The sequence below is a fragment of the Calonectris borealis genome, chromosome 15, assembly GCF_964195595.1.
Source record: "Calonectris borealis chromosome 15, bCalBor7.hap1.2, whole genome shotgun sequence".
In the NCBI taxonomy this organism is placed as follows: Eukaryota; Metazoa; Chordata; class Aves; order Procellariiformes; family Procellariidae; genus Calonectris; species Calonectris borealis.
The window spans coordinates 10357766-10375399 of record NC_134326.1 but is presented as its reverse complement, the minus strand read 5'-3'; the positions used below and the strand labels follow the sequence as shown (position 1 = coordinate 10375399).

General features: G+C 38.7%; 1 protein-coding gene across 4 annotated transcripts in view; it reads left to right on the top strand.

Moving 5' to 3' along the window:
• FABP6 (fatty acid binding protein 6) overlaps positions 1-17634 on the top strand; it is a 47537-nt gene that overhangs the window by 22625 nt on the left and 7278 nt on the right. Inside the window, exon 2 of one of the 4 annotated variants that reach the window (XM_075164163.1) lies at positions 15673-15742. The exons of the other annotated variants lie outside the window; for them this stretch is intronic. Coding sequence (XP_075020264.1) covers positions 15706-15742 — 37 coding nt within the window. The 5' untranslated portion in view covers positions 15673-15705. The remainder of the gene's footprint in view (positions 1-15672; positions 15743-17634) is intronic. 4 annotated transcript variants of the gene reach the window in all.

Sequence of the window (17634 nt, the reverse complement as noted above, 5' to 3'; positions counted from 1 at the left end):
TCAGAATTTTGCCCAAAGTTTTTCACCTGGCTGTGTCCCTTTATGCATATTTCATAACCTGGCCTACCCTGTACTTGCAGGCATAGAACAGACTTTGCAACTGTCTCATGTATGAAATACGAAAGTTTTAAATGCTTGTGTAAACCACTCTATTAAAACAAAGTAGTATTTTATGGTTCAAAACACCGATGCCTATTTTAATACATTGTAATTGGGAATTTGGTACTGTTTATCTGGTTTTTCATCATGGATTTGTATATATGTATGAATGGGTTTCTTAAATTTTTCTCTGTGGTACAGTGAAATTTTTGTAATTGTAAGTGTTTTTTCCTCTATGCCATAAGTTTAATGTAAAAGGGATTCATATACTCATTATGTTTTTCCCTCAGAATAAAGTCAAATTGGCTGATTGATGCAAGCTTGGACCAGTGATAGGCCAGATAAATACTGCTTCTGCGTTCAGATTGGAGGCCAGGAATTCTTTGTCATATCAGTAGAGAGACCGTAGTTACAATCTGACTATAGTTTTACTTTTTCTACACCAATCTCAATTTGATTCTAATTTCTGAAGTCACTCAGGGTGAGTCAGATCTGGTCAAGCCAAAATAAGCTCTTGAATCATTCCCAAATGATGGAAAAAATGAGTCAATTCTGAGAGAGCTAAGCAAGTAGAGACAGTCATTATAGGCATAAAGCAACCACAAAGCTTTATATGGCTCAATGGGAGAGAAGGTCCACCCAGTGAGTCAAGGTTGAATATGACTGGATTTCAGGGCTCTTCTGTTAGCAGAGAAGAGAGGTATGAGAGCTATAAATGGGGAGGAAAAATGGACTGATACTTATGTTGTGTGATTATTTTTGGATTAATGTAAAGCAATACACCAGAAGGGAATGGGTTTGAGCTGTGGCTTGGACTTGAACATTCTTTTGAGGGGATACTAGGATAATTAACAATATGGAAATAGGCAGTGGACTTAAAACTCTGAAGGCAGGTGATGAGGCTGTGACACGTCTTACACAATGAGAATACAATTCCTTGCATTCATTAGCATTTTTGTTGCCAGCTGTATTGGCCTGGGTACACATATTGCAATTAATAACTGTGCTTTCTCCATAGTTCTGGGAAAACCTGTGCTACTGCCATATACCACAGGGAATAGTTACTATTTTGCACAAACTGCTGTTAGCTGTGGGAAAACTTCCCATGCAGAGACCTAGAAAACAGGAGAACTTGATATAACGCAGTAACCCATCAAAAGTCATTTTTAAATATGCTTTATTTTTTGATAGTAGTGCTTTCTGGCTGTTCATGATCATAGGCAAAATACAGTGCATGCACTGAGTCAAGAATCAAGAAGAGTTACTATAATATAGAGTCGGCTCTATGAGTGTGGTTACAAAATTTGGTGAAAATTCCTTATATGAAGGCAGGACCTCTATGATAATTTTAATTTACAGTCAGGTATGTACCAAGACAGTCCTTTTCTTTTAGCTCTTTTTTCCTCATTTGTAGCCATTGCTGTTACCTCATTACTACACCGTTCTTTGCTAGTGCAGTAAATCTGGAGACCTAATGGTGCACAAGCCCCTTTGAGGACAGCACTGACTTTTAAAATATTCATTTCTATGCGGATCAGGGATATCCCAGTCTGGCTGTAATCAGAGGAAGAAGGAAGGAGACAAATAATCACTGAACATGACTGTTTAGGGAGCAATTTCTGTCAAAAAAACAATCAGCAGCAAAGGTGGATATAAGCTGGCCTTGCACCCCCAAGCACAAGTAAGAGTGATGTGGGCTTGTTTGATAGCCATAATAGTATAATTGCTTCTTTCTATTCCTTCATCCTCTAGCCAGCTGCTTCTCCTTCACTATGCTGAAATGCCTGTTGTTTCTCTCTGCTAACTGCTGAGTAATGCAGGGCTAGTGAAAGGTGCCAGACTGACAGCAGTGGGATCTGCACTTCTTTGTTTATACCCAGAGTGCAGGTATATCACGAGCCCTGACAGTGTCCCTTGCTATACTGGTGAGATGCAGCCCTGACCTGGAGGGACAAATCACGAAGCATAGGGTCCTCCAGGGCAGTTCAGTTCTTGTTATTCTTTTGTTTGTCAAAATGGTGCCAGCTGTGGGAGTGAATTGCATGTTCTGGAACAGCAGTACATCTCTGCTTCCAGCCAGTGATCCAGACAGAGATCAGTTCATAGCCTGAGTTATTCCGAATGGAATAGACCTTTGTGCGACGAAATCAGTTTGCAGCAAGTCTCCAGCCACCGGGAGTTGAACTGACTACCAAATTTATCTCACCCAGGCTTAATGAACAGTCATCAGGTAGTAATGATCCTACCAATCTTGATTTAAATGTAAGTTATAGCAGGGGTTGGGTTCCATATCCCTAGAGTAATTTCTTGTGCCGTCTAAACCTCATCAAAGTGTCTTGGTGAAAATGATTTAAGCTAACATGTTGTACTGCATGTTGGCAAGCAGCTAAGGGAACCTGTTATTGTGGCTCAGTGGTAACGTGTTAACTCACAGTAACTTCATTGTGTGCCTCAGTCTTGTGTTTTATTCAGACAGAGGCATAACTCTAGGCTTTGGCTTTTTTTTTTTTTTAATATCAGGATAACAACAGTAGCAAGGTTGTGTCCATCAATGCCACCTTCAGTGGGTAAACTCTAGATTTTTTTTTTTGAAGAGCGATTTAAATATTCATTATGATAGTGAAGAAAACAAAGAAACAAACAAAAATTACATGAACTCGTATCTGACCCTATGTGAAAAAATAATACAGAGGCCACAGCAACTCCAGAGCTAGCTCAGCCAAGCAATGCCCCATAAAGCTCTTTCTCTTTAATTTTTTATTTGGATCCTGTCTGTATGTAGGTCACAATGACTTAAAAGAGACTAGACAAAAACAAACCTTTCAAAAAAATACCATTATTGTAGGAGAAGGATTCTTTCTCAAACAGAAGACTGAAAATTAGTATTGAAGGGATTTCACTGTTCATTGCTATTTCAGTTAGTTGTGATTCCAGTTACCAGTGGCTGAGCCGAGGGGGGACCTGCAGTGGTTGTGTTCTCAGCTTGCCTGTCTCCTGCTTGTAAGCTTATCTTGCACAGTGGCAAGATGCTATGAAGCTGGTTCAAGCCATTTCTCTTCCTGACTTTTTGTGCTGTGATGACCCCATATAAATCAATTCTAGCTTGATCATCCTTCCTCAGAAATAAAGAAGAGACGTGAAACCTCTCGCTGCAGCTCCCCATACGGGTCTACATTTCTGCTTTCCCTTAGTCCCTAATTACAGGATCTGGACAAAAACCTCTCCTGCTGCTTCCACCCCTGTGAACATCACTCAGTGGCCAATAGCCACCCTAGTGATTCTGTGCGTCTCTGCAAGAATTACTCCTTTATGCAGGGACCTACATAGTCCATACATCTCTTCTGAGCAAACTACTTTTCAGCTTTGAGGAGTCTGAAGAGGGGAGGGAAAGCAGATCTTCTGTCTAGCCCTCTGGTTGGCCTTTGTGCAAGCACAAGAATAGCAGCATGTAACAATAATCTAATAAGCATTTCTTCTAGGAGAGGAAGCTGGAGGCAGTGATGCAGCTGTGAAGAGTCAGGGCACAGAAGGTCTAAAAGCCTCTGGCCAAAGAGCTCTTAGTGACACTTGGGTTACAAATAGTAATGCTGTGTGGCAACAGTGCAGATAAAAAAACTCCACAAAACCAAGGTATAAACTGGGCCTGAGAGTACAAATCACTGTAGAAAAGCTGTATAGAAATGCAGATTGATGTTTTCGAAATTAACAGTGGAAACCAATAGATTCCCCTTGGCTTTAAAATCCATATTATGCCCCCAGGTTTTGTATCACAGTCCATGCACGTGTGATTAGCAAAATTTAATTTTTTTATCTATGCCAATCCCTGGAGATAGCAATAACTTTAAGGCATTGTGCAGCAGTGGTGGTGTATTTTTATAGTGAATCATCTTTTCACAAAGATTAGGACGTTTGAAACAAATATGCTCTCAGAGGAGGATGTTCCTCTGCAGAAAACCATTATTTTATTTTGAATGAGAATGGTCTTTTTGATACTTTAAGATTGCTAATATTTTTTTGAATTTTCTGTAATATTTTCAAAAGATTGAGTTGATTTTATCATCTTACCAAATTATGGTTACAAAGCCATTATTTAATTGCTACATTTTCTAGTAAGCTAAGAGTTTTGGTAAACTAGCTTTGTCAAAGTTCATTTGCGTAGCAGTAAAAAAAAATCAAGGTGCTTGACACTATTTTGAATCCTTGGAAAAGGAATTAACTTTATAAGTGGTTTAAAATACTTGAAAATTATTTTCCAGGTTTGTGCCAAGAATAACTTTTGAGAGATGGGGCAAAGAAGCGGAATCTGTTTCATGCTTGTATTTTCCTACTATATTGTGAGTTTCATTTGCGGACAAAGGACATTTTTCGTTTGGATCAGCAGCAAAGTAGAAAGGGTTGATTATATTGTCGTAGACTCATAATTTAGGTTGGAAGGGACCTCCAGAGGTCACCTAATCCGATCCCCCCACTCTCAAAACATGTCTAGTTAAAGGCATGATGCTTTAAAGTTTAGATGGTCGGGGCCATCTCTACTTGAGTCTTGACCAGTGCCTAGGATGTAGATTCCACAACCTCTCTGGGCCACCTGTTCCAGTATTTCACCAGCCTCATGATTTAAAAAAAAAAAAAAAAGAATATTAATAATAGCTAATAGAATTTCTCATATTCCCAGTTGTCTGTTCTTCTTGTCTTATCACCATGCCTCTGAGTCACACACTTCTCAATCTTCTTTCTTTCCTCCAGTGAGGTAGTTGTAGAATGCAATAAGGCCTCCCCTTTGTCTTCATTTCTCCAAGCTGAAGAGACCCAGTTCTTTCAGCCTCTCCTCATACATTGTACCCTTAAATATTAGCATTTTCACAGGTGGCAAGAGGAAAGCTAGGCATAAAAACATAGGCAAACCAGAGATTTAATCCTTTAAGTATAGCTGTTAATTATCAAGTGGTTTATTGCCAATTCCAGTATTGCTCAGTGGGAGACCTGCTCCCGTTTTGTATTAGCTCTGTTTTTTCCATATGTTAGCCTTCTTTCTCATTTTCTTTTCTCTGTTTCAGCATTTTTGTTTCTCCCCTATCCCGTCTGCCAAAATGAAAGTGATGAGATAGTTAATATCAGTATGTAAAGCATCACAAACTTGCATGAGTCTAACATTCAAAGGAGATGAATAGAGCAGGATAAATTATATTTATTTCTCTTCAAACAATTGTCTCAGCCTGCCTGTTTTACAAGCTCCAGAATACAACAGGATAGTGGTTTACCGAGCATACCCTTGAAGACTATCCCATAATCACAACAGATCGCAACAGAAACTCAACAATCATAAGAGAAGGTGAGAGCTAATTTTCAGGTGTGCTAAGCAGCAGTGGACCCAAAGACATCACTCCCTGACCTTGAGAAAAGTATGTCCTGGTTTCGGCTGGGATAGAGTTAATTTTCTTCCTAGTAGCTGGTATAGGGCTGTGTTTTGGAGTTAGCATGAGAATAACGTGGTAACACACTGATGTTTTAATTGTTGGTAAGCCGTGTTTATACTAAGTCAAGGACTTTTCAGCTTCCCATACTCTACGAGCGAGGAGGTGCACAAGAAGCTGGGAAGGAGCATAGTCAGGACAGCTAACCCAAACTGGCCAAAGGGATATTCCATACTATATGATGTCATACTCAGTATATAAGCTGGGGGGAGTTGGCCAGGGGGCAGCGACTGCTGCTCGAGGACTGACTGGGCATCGGTCGGCAAATGGTGAGCAGTTGCATCACTTGTTTTTTTCTGCTTGTGTTATTTTTTTCTTCCCCTGGGTTTTGTTCCTCTCTTTCTCTTGTTGTTTTACTTTTCATTTCAATTTTTTAATTATTATTATTTATTTCAAGTATTAAACTGTTCTAATCTCAACCCACAAGTTTTCTTACTTTTGCGCTTCTGATTCTCTCCCCCATCTCACCGGGAGTGGAGGGTGAGTGAGCCTCTGTGTGGTGCTTAGTTACCGACTGGGGTTAAACCACGACAAAGTACTAGCTCAATTCCTCTGGCCTTTGTAACATTATTTTTAAAGGATATTGACAGCTTCAAGAGAAAAGTGTACTAGAACTGTAAAGAATTAGTAATTAATAATCACAAAGGGCTGAAGAAGTTTGTATTTCAATCCTCGGAGACAGACCTTGCAGTTCAAATCAATATCAGAATGTCCTCATCACACTTCTCTCTGCATTAGCAAGTTGAGAGGGATTTTTATGATAAAGCCTGATCTTGCCATCAGCCTGTCTTTGCATGCAGGAATCATTATCATGGCTTCTTCTGCATTCTACCAAGACGCAAAATGAAAAAACCAAGCACAATGAAAGCAAAAGGCAGCCCACCTTGAACCAAGGCAACATTGTGTTGCAAGGCAGTCCTTAGCAACCTGAAGCCAAACAGAGCCCCTTTGTGTTAACAGAGAGTAAACTGAAGCAAAGATGGTAGTGGCTTGTTTACAGAATCTCATCAGGTGCTTCTAGCAAAAAAAGAGCTTTGAAGATGGGTGGAAGACTTGCTGTTAAACAAGTGCAATGTAGCATTTTCAATCAATATATTTAATAATCTGCCTGTATCTCAAATTCTGTAAATATGACAAATACTAGTATCATGCAGGAGGAGCTTAAGTATTTTGGTTTCTTTAAATCTTCTCTCTTTTAGGACACAAGCTGCAACTAGCCTTATAAGCCACAGGTTTTGGCACAGAAGCCCATCTGTGGCATGTTTGAAGGCTTATTCAGTGAAAAAGCAGAACTAAAGCTTTATCACTAGATGGCAGTAGGGCTTATGACACAGATGTCTCTACCTGGTTTTCAGAGGCTGCTCTGAAAGTCCATGCCTACTCTGGAGAAACATTCACAGAAATTCAGACTGGTTTTAGAACCATCCCAGCGTGCTCACCAGTGGAGTCACAAGGATAATCCTGGGCACTAGAATCCTGCATTAATGGTGGATGCAACTGGTTTTTAAACTTTGTGCAAATTTTGTCAAAGCATTTTCTGTCTGAGGAACCAGAATATTGGGAAGGTGGCACCCTACCCAGTCCTTGAACTAAACATCCAAATTTTTAAGCATCCTGAGAATGATAAGTGATCTGTATATGTTACCAAACAGAGCCATTCAAAAATGTAAGTTTAGGTTAAGAGTGAAGTTTAAAAAAATAAACAATTGTCACTGTTTAGTATTTTTCCCCCTACTGCTTTCTCATCATTTAGGAGGAAAACAGCTGCTGTTTGGTACTATGAAGTAAAGAAACTTCCAAGTGGAAGTTCAGATTTTGAAGTGTTTTCCAGATTTTCCTTCTGATTCCAGAAGGAAGCTTTAAGAGAAATATGGCTTATTCCAGAGTTTAAGATAAAACCACAGCTGTTAACCACATAGTCTCATTTTCCCAGTTTTACATCAGTGTTGTTTGGTTAATAACAGCAAATTTATTGCTGACTGACTCAAGAATAAATAAAACCATTGAAGAGGGACACTACAGGCTAGATGTAATAAAAGCAGTTAATAGAACAAGCAGATAGATGCAAAGATCTGCTTGTTCTGGAGATGGTGAAGAAATGGCATGTGACATATATGTATTTTCTCTGCTACGAAAGTGTATTTATTTCTCCTGTTAAATGCATCTAAGGAAATATAAACAATTTCAGATTGTTGTAAAATATGCAATGAGATGTGACTGTGTATCATACACATCAAACATAGCTGAAGCCCAAAAAAGCACTTATTTGCAAAGAAAACTGGCTTTTCTTGTATTTCAAGAGAAGAAATGCATCCTTCTCTGCATCGCACATTTTCAAACTCTATCTGTTCTTGCACAATTAACCTGCATCAGTATTTTCAGTGTGGCACATTATAAATGCTGCACTAGTGTAAGAAAAATTCACTCAAATACTGGTTTCTCATGTCTGCCTTTGAGACTGTTTGAGACCAAATCCTTGTTTGCTTGGCTTACTGGGGTAGCAAATAGCTTATCACCGTCACCAGATAGCTGTCTGTTCCATCTAACTCTCCCTTCAGGTGAGCTGCAGGAGAAGAGAATAGAGGAAAAGCTTGAGACAGTGAAGGAGATGGGAGGGAACTAGTAAACATGATTTTAAAATATAAGAAAAAGTCAACTGCAAAACAGATGTGCCTTAACAGATGTCCCCTTAACAGAGATTCAGGAACTACAGCTGAAGGGATCCTTTGGAATAGCAGAATTTAACTGTGCGTGGGGTTTATGTACGCAACTATAGTGGCAGGCTTTACAAGTGCAATAGATGGAGGTTAATACACTTCAGGAAAATCGGTGGATATACAAGGCAATGTGGTGGAGAAACCATTATATCTAAAAGATGGCGGGGTGTCTACTGTTTTAACAGACAGCAGTGAATCAGGAGTTCTGGCTATTAATCCCATCTCATATGACCTGGGGCAAACTACATAATCTGTGTTTAAAATACAGTACTATTGCTTTAATGATGGAGGGCTGGGGAGCAGCAGTCTGGAAAGCCGGATTCATAATAAAGTATGCTGTGTTTATTCCAAGCATACTGAACTCTGAGTAACCCTTGCAGTAGAAGGAGTTCCCCTGGCAGGCCAAGTGGGGAATTTGGCCTTTCTTTAGCTCTGCAGCTTTGTGTATTTGCTTCAGTAACCATTGATGCTACAGATACAGAGATGTTGACATTACAAATGTAAAGATGCATGAAAATAAGGAAGTTGTGAAATTTCAGTATCTTAAGGAAAAAAAAAAGTTTTTTTAATGTCTTCCATGTTGGAAATAAGAAAACATCGGGTTGGCATTTTCAGTAGAAACAGTGTTTCAAAAATCAAAAGATGTATTTCAATTTATTGGAATGACCTAGAAAGTGTTCTTTTGAGACATACAAAACACATATCTGTATTTCTAAATGGGGAATTGTCTTATTGAAGCTGAAAGTTAACCCCTTGCTCAGCACCCATTGCTAGCCTGCATTTTTCATCATATGTATCATGGAGTAAACTCTGCAATATATTAAAGAAAATGCTCTGAATACTAGAGGTAAAAGGTGAAGGGAGTAGAATTGCTATTAAGGTACAGTTATTAAAAGGCACTTGTATATAATGCATTAATGGATTTGAAAACAAACATTTCAGATGTTTTAAAAATGTGTTTGTTTTATAGCAAATTAAAAATAAATATTTGTGTTTTTTTCCAGTACTAACTGTGATTAAAAAAAAAAAATCCAGAAGCAGCATGGTATGTAAAAAAATTATTCCAAAAAAAAAAGCAACTTTTTTATATGTAAACTGTATATAAAATAGCATGTTGAACAGAGATAATGTAATTCAGCATCTACACTGCAAGTTAGAAGTATTTTCTAAGGAGGCAGGTTTAGTTATACATTTGATAAAACTATGTTGGCCGTGGATATGGGAGCAAGACTAGTGCTGGGGTTATTTGAGACCCTTACATGTCTCTCTGGTCTGCTGTCACACTCTTTCAGCACATTTCCTTAAAATAAAGGAAAAACAAGGAAAAGACAGAAGCTTTTAATGTCTTTGTTCTTCTTGAAACAGTAATTAAAACTAACAAGTTTTTCTTTAAATAGTATAAGGCAGAAACAGAGACAAGTGGAAAAATCATACGTCCCTGTGCTTCAAAATGTGGTCATTTTTTTAAACGACTCATTACCAACATGAAGAAATCTTTTGTGTTAAATAAATATGACACACAGTTCTGCAAAATCCTGAACACCTCCAATTCCTGTTAGATTCTCAATTAAGACAACAAAATACATCATCTTGCAAGACTAAATAGTAGACTTTTATTAAGTAGATAATGTTTGCTGTTAAAAGTCCATCATTTCCTTCCTTATTATCCATAGGCGACACACCAGTAGCCTATGCTTAATAAACCAATAATGTGAGTAAAATTGAGAAAGGCAAATAATTTGTGGATAGTCTCCTTTTTTTAAAGAACTTTCCATTTTCAATGTTCCTTATATTATATCTCTGTAGATTTTGAAAACTTCTCTCTTCTGTATGGCAGATAGCACTTCAAAACTGATTTATTGCTTTATAACATGATTTGTTTGGGAGGAAGCAGAGCAGCTCTTGGCAGAATTTCTACAGACAGAGTAAGTTAAAACATGGTGTTACATATTGTTCTTTATTGACTTCAGGAAACTTAGTTAAAGGCAAGCTCTGTGCAGCATTTCTCCAAGAAAGCCTAAATCAACATCATGTACACTAAACCATCAGTTGCTTAGTTTCTTAGATGGAGCAAAGCATTCTGTGATTATTACGGTGGAGTGAATGCTGCCTGCTAGAATGCAATCATGGGGTGCTGCAGAAGAGGTATGTGAGAAGTAGGGATAACACTGCAAAATATGCAAGTCAGTTCAGTGCATATGAAAATGCAAAGCTCTAGGACTGGTTTCAGCAAGTTGTCCAGCTATCATGAGAGGCCTGCTGCCAACAGTGTCATGCAGAACTCCAGTTTATACTGCAGAAGCAGGGTAAGTTCCTGAAACACCCGAGTCCTGGTTTTATCCCATGTTCATCCTGCTGTCTTCTAAGCCTAACTTGAATAAATTACCATGCAAATTTTGTGGGTAACTGTAGCTATAGAGCGGAGGCTTCCAGAGCATGATACCTTCCAAATACATCGTGGCTAAGAAAGAATTTGATTTTTTTTTCTTGGTGGTAGTGCTGGTGTGTGGTGGTGACAGCCTGTTGCATTCAGTTACCTTCCCTGCTATCAGTTCCCACTGGTTTTAAATGCAGGTACAGTGCACATTCATTTTATATTGGTACATACTTTTCTTCCCCACTTTTGGTGGTGACTGAGGATTGCGTAGACGACCACAGCCATGTGACAGAAGTCTCCAAATTAGACTAGATTACCTTGAAGATAAGCTCCCATTTGGAGCTATGTTTTCCTGATGTGTCAGCAAGTACAATCATATAGACACTATCAAGTGATGAAATCTTTACAACACATCACATGACTTATGTAGATAAAGGGGAGATGACTATTGGTTTCTGGTCAGAAAAGTCCGAAAGAATAGTTCCCTATCTTTAGGGATGTCAGTTACTATTAGAACTATAGTTACTTTCTGTTAGGGACCTCTAGTATGGAACAAAGGAGTATATAGAGGTAGTATCTTTAACTCAGTTTGCATTTACCAGAAGACTCTGAAGATAAGGTTGATATCTTTCATTTTAGCGACTTTTAAAAAATTGTCTGTATTAGACTAAAACCATTGAGGTTTCAAAATGTTCCATAGTGGCTCTTAATCTAAAGATGATATTTCAAAGAAATGTTAATAGTTTTGTGTAAGCCAGATTGATAGTAGCCAAAATTAGTTTTACTGTGCATTTTCAGATTACATGAGTCAAAAGTGGCATAACAAAAAATCCTCAAGTCTTCTGTTGTAGTCATTACTAAAACTTAAAAATCAAGATAGCTTCCTATTTCTGCTATCAGTCCCCGTTACCATTGAATTGGATGCAATTGATAATACTAGTATAAGATAACTAATTAAAGGGAAGAATCCTGAAGAAAGAAAAGAACAATTAGATTCACAAGAAGTTGCTGGTATCAATCTTACTGTAAAACCAAAACATTTTAGTATGTCTGTTAATGATCTTGGTTTAAAAGGTGGGGAGTATACTAATGAAGCTTGTTGTTGAGCTGGAGAATGTTACAGGTCCCAGTCACCTCCGCTCCAAAAACGTTATGTGAAATTGGGGTAAGTGAAGAGGAATACTTGGATGATAAGAGGAAGAAAAAGTCTCTCATTTCAGAAGTTCTAACAGAGTTTGGCATGGCTTAGCCCAATTTATTTACTCTAGCAAAAAAGAGGACGTAACTGCTCTTTAAAGCACTTTGGGGTAAACTCAGAGAAAGAAGTTCTACTTAAGAGAAGGGACAATGCTGGCACAAGTACAAACACACTTAGAATAACCATGCATTAATTTAAACTAGAAATTAAAAGAAGATTTTTACATACTAGGAAGTAAACTGCCTGCTAGAGTAACAAAGACAAGAAATTGTATAGAGTGCTATCAATTCTAGAAGAGACTGAAATGATAATAGAGATGTCCCTCCCAGTTCTTTGTTTTGGTGCTTCTGAGTCCAGGAGTGCTGATTTGATTTACTTGGGTGTTGGACTCTGAAGAGACAATAGGAAATAATGAGTTCTGAGGCTTTGTACTGAGCCTTCAGCTTGCAGAAAATTTATTCAGCGAACCTGAACTAGGCACACATCACTAGCTCAGTTAGCATGAGCATAATTCTGCTTTTCCTTTCCAGGACTTTGTTCATGATTATGAGTTTGGACTTCTTTTTTCTTTTAATATAGGACATAAAGTATAATTCAGACCATGATTACAGTGAGCTTTTTTCAGTGGCATAGCCACTCTGTGTCAATATTCCAGCAGCTGCTTATTCCCTTCTCCATGCCAATGCTTGCATTATGGCAGTACAGTTGTTTGTATGATCATGTGAAGAACTGGCTCAGAGCACTGATCCAGCTGAAAAATACCTTTTCATTTTATCTTCGGTATTTTTAAATCAAATCAGGCCCTTGCTCTGGTTGCTACATTACTGCATAAACGTACTGCCAGCACAAAGCAGGAGGTGGCTCAAGAACAGCTAGGAATCACTTGAGCAGTTTATGCAGCACTGTCATATCCTCAGGCTGCTGGCAATGGCTCTGTGGTTTGCAGTCACCGCTAGGCCAATGAAAGGGTTACGCGTTGTTGATGATGACGGTGCCATTCATCTTCCCCTCTTATCTCTTGTACCTCCTGTTCTACTGGCAGGACCTAACCATGCAATTGAGACAGTTCAGAGAACCAAATCAGCTGAAAAGTGATGAACCCACCTGAAAACCAAACACTTCTGTTTTCGTGTGTTTTCGTGTGTTTTCTTGTTTTCTTTCTTTTTAGTTGCCCAAGCCAGACCTCAGCAGTCCCATTGAGGTAGCACTCAGAGATCAGGAACACCAGTCAGGGGCAGCAGAACCAAACAGTTCTTACAGAAGCTATGCCAGCTGGTACAGCTTGAATGAATCACTTAATTATCTTGCTCTCTGGAAACTACTTTTCTGTAGATCCAAACAGACTAAAAGTTTTCCTGATAGAGTGTTTTGGCAGGAAATAATCAAATTTCCTTTTAAGGAGTCCCAAAAATACTGGATTTTTGGAAGATCTGTGCCTTCCTCCCCTGCAAATGTTTCTATCTCCCAGCTTCTGCTAGGATCCTTTCTTTCCTGTTTTTGTTAGGCAGATCCTACCCATCAGAATGTCACATCTGGGACAAGGACAGAGTCTGTACTGTGTCACCTGTAGAAGTCCTGTAGAGCTGGCTGGTGCATTTCTGTTAAATATTTGGACTCTGTACAAGTGTTAGCTTTTCAATAATTCAGCCACATCTTGTTGGTAATTACCTTTCTACTGCTTATGAGTTTAGAATAGTAACACCTAGTACTATACTAAATGGATACTTAATAAGGCAACATTATAATAGGACTCCCATGGAATTACACATTACATTAACACCAAATGAGTTCATTCTGAATTCATTATGAATGATTAGTCCGAATACCAAAGGAATTAATAATCATTAGCTATTTACTATGGAGAGTTGCTGAATAATTGCTAGATACAGCTGTTTTAAGAATTTACAAGCTTTCCTGATTAAGTTTCATTCTGAAAGAATCATTAAGTGTAACTTTCTTTTCACTGGAGAGTTCCTACTTTTATTCTGAATCTGTACTTCTTGTTCAATTGCATTCCAGTTCTAAAAGTGCTTCAGAGATAGTCACTAGTTCATTCACTAATGGAATTACTTTCCTTATCTCCATTTTGTCTTCGAGTGTGTCTCACTCAGTTGGCTTTATACAACACATCTGAAAGGTTAATAAACTTTAAAGCATGCTGGGAGACATTCAAGGACAGGGTGAGTCCAACATGACAAAAAGAATGCAAAAGCGTTATATTTATGACTTTATGGCAAGTAAATTCTGAAAGTAAAGATATCCAAGGCCTTTGATTTGGTTCCTGAAAATTCCCTCTGTTCCTACTAGCATTTGAAGACTCGGCTGTTTTGCATATGAGAGGTAGCTGATTTGGGAGACAGAGGGAATTAACTGCTTGCTTTAGATGAACTTTTCCTTTGGGTATAAGCTTCCACAAGAGCTTTACTTCTTTGACAACTTATTCATGCTAACTGTCTACAACAGCTACACAGTTGCAACTCACGTCCTCCTGATAAATTCAAATGCAGTGTTGAGCCTTTCTACATAACTTCTCATTGTAACCAGTAGTTTGATTCCTACCCATAGTCCTGACAATATACATGCAAATATGAGATTTACTATGTGTTGATGTTAGATCACTGACTCAGGTTTCAAAGTTAGGTAAGCACAACCCACTCAGTGAGACAAATTCAGTGTAAAAAGCCTGTGTACCTTAGACCTCACGGAATAAGGTTATGCCATTTCCTTGCATTCTGTCTGCAGACAGTGCTGCTCCATCTAAGCATGCGCTCCTTTATTTGTGTTTCTCTGTGACAGCTGAATCCACTCAGTGGGTTTCACAAATGCCAGTCTGCCACAAATAGCATTTGCACATAAAGTTAGATTCAATAAATTGTGTTGAAGTATTAGTTCAACTGTAGATGATTCCCACTGAATTCAGGGGAGCCAGCATTTGGCCTCTGATCTATAGTGTTTAATTAAATCTGTATGAAGCAGTCCTGTGTCTTGTTGATTGCCAAGATAGCAAAACAAATGTATTTGTGTTTAAGTAAAGTCTGATACTGTATGATATTTCAGTGATTGATAAACCAATGCTTAGGAAATCATCTTCATTTAGAACTATGTCCCAAAATGAAACATATGAAGGTAATTGCTTGTGTAAGTACTGATACATTTAACATGGCTCTTACCGAGCTGATTATAACCAGCTCAGGGGGGAATTTTTTTTTTTTTTACAGTTAGAGAACGAGGGGATCCGCAGTTCACCTTGGAGATCCATCTGTGGCACGGGGCTGGTTGCAAACCCTGGCATGCTCTAACTGGAGTCAGGGGTTCACATAGGTGGGGGAGGCTCAGTGTGGGACGTGCTGCCTGGCATACGGGCCCTGACAGTTGGCCACCAGATGGCAGACAGAGTCTCCTATAGAATAATGATATTTTCTTTGACCTACATAAAGAACAGCTGTATCTTTCTCCATTGAAAATTATAGATAGGGCCAAGTACACTGAAGATAATGGCCACTTTCTGAAAGCTGTTTTCAGCTTCTACACCTGAAGCTTTTTATTCTTTTGCCTTTCTCTGTTACGGTTCTCACCTTGTGCCAGGGAAATATCTTTTATTTTTCCACTGGTCTCGGTTATAGCTGTTAATTCAGTTGGATTTGAACTGAGTTCTGTTAAGCAGAAGTATAACATAACCAAGGTTGTCTGCAGCAGTGTGCAGGCTCTACATTGTAGTAGTTGGAATAGACTAAATACACATAATGTATTTAAATATGTGTATTCATAGACATAGATAATTTTGTTTTAATTTATTCTTTTTTTTACTAGATAATTCTGGAGTTCTGTGCACCATTTAGTTTAATGCCCAGCCCACTAACGATGAAGCAGTGCAGTAGAGGTATGCAAAAGCAACATCACTTGCTCACAGCTCTGAAGAGGCAGGAAAATCAGGAATATTGTAAATGCAAAGTGTAAGGTCATTAAATGGATACTGGTTTTAGCTGAAACTGAAGAGATGGGGACTTGGATGACTAACCTTAGCAACTGTGCAAGTAACCGTAACTTCAGTGAAGTCAGAGGGCCTCCATTCCTTTATTCTTGGAATAAACGTCCTGACTCAGTGTTTGGAAGACTACTTAATGAAATTCTTCATTCTCCAATACGCTATCGAATTTCATTACATTTTATAACAAAAAAGGCAGGAATGAAAATAAGGATTTATTTCAGAATAAGTAAGCAGAAACATGAGTGCAAATTCACAATGCACATTAAAAACTCCTCTGCACAGACAGGTACAGATGATGGCACGTTTGCTCAAAACATTCTAAACTGATTCTGATCCTGAACAGCCAGGCAGAGCAAGCACATTTATTAACATTGCGTAGCTTTACCTTTATTGTTTGGATGAACGTTTGTAACCTGCTCTGGAACTCTTACGTACAGTGTAGCATACAACTCCCTGGACGTGAGTAAACTCATACTTAGTGTGTGGCAAGAGTGACCCACCCAGTCAAATAGTTTTTCATTGCTAATTTACTGTACTACACGCTGGCTCTATGCCCACCACTTTCCCACTGCAGGCAAACTCTTAAGTATCATATAGTTGTGTAGATGTCAGCATTTTTATATCACATCACAAGAAAGCTATCAATAGAATTTGATCTTTAGAGGGAGAGAACATAAAAGCTGAAGTACTGTTCATACAATCTGATTATCTTTTTCCTGCTTCACAGAACTGTGGCATTTTTCTTATCCAGTTTGATCTATCTTCCAAGGTCCCTGTGGTGTTACTATGCCAGTGGCGTTGTCCCCCAATAAGTTTTATGTAAACAGCAGAGTTTATGGCTTGAGTTCATTTACCTGCTTCACAGGGTTGTGCATGTCTCTGGAACACTGAGAGCCTAGTGCAAGACAGGGGCCTTCAGTGCTCAGCTAACCTGAGGACAGTCTCACCAGTCACCCACTCTCCAAAAGCACAGTTGGGGCTGGACATTGGTTATCTTTCAGTATACACAGAGCCACATGGAGATGGCAAGAATCTTATCTAGGGACTTGCTCAGCCATTTGTGCTAAGCAGCTGTAAAGATTCTCACAGCCCATCAGTGGAGCAAGTGTAAAACTCCCTGGGTGACTGTAAGTAAATGGTCGCTCAGAGCTCTCGTTGTTTGCTTCTAAGGGCTTGTTTATTATAAGAATGTTTAAATTAATGTGCCATCCTGTGGACACTGTGTTAATGCCTGGACTTAGGATTTCTTACTGGCTGCATCATCTATTCATTATATGAGAAGCTCTGATAAGTCACTTTGTCTCAGTGTTTCAGCTTTCTCATGTATGAAATAAGCTCGATGATACTTTCCTCTAAATGGTCTGTGTATGACTGAAATTACTAGGGGTTTTGCCTCTATTAATGGCATAGAGTTTACACTGTTGTAGCTTAACTGGTATCTACTTAGCTTTACCATAGCAATAAGAACTGAGGCTTCAATGTATGTGCAACCACTTTATTGTTTTCCATTCTAATGCTGTTTTTCTTTATGTAGATAGGGCCTAAGCATCTGGGTCCAGCTGATAAAGAAAGTTTCCTTTTCAATTGTCTGCTCCTGCACAATTGGTGATTGAGTTCAGCAATCTTGGGATTAAGCTAAAGGAGTTTTAATTAAAGAACTAAGTGTCAAATATGGTTGTGGGATAGTCAGAATCATTGTACAGACACTTTAAAATCAAAAGTGCAAAGGAAACACTGGCAGTGAAACAAGTTTCTCTGTTCCTTCCCTGAATCTTATGTATTTG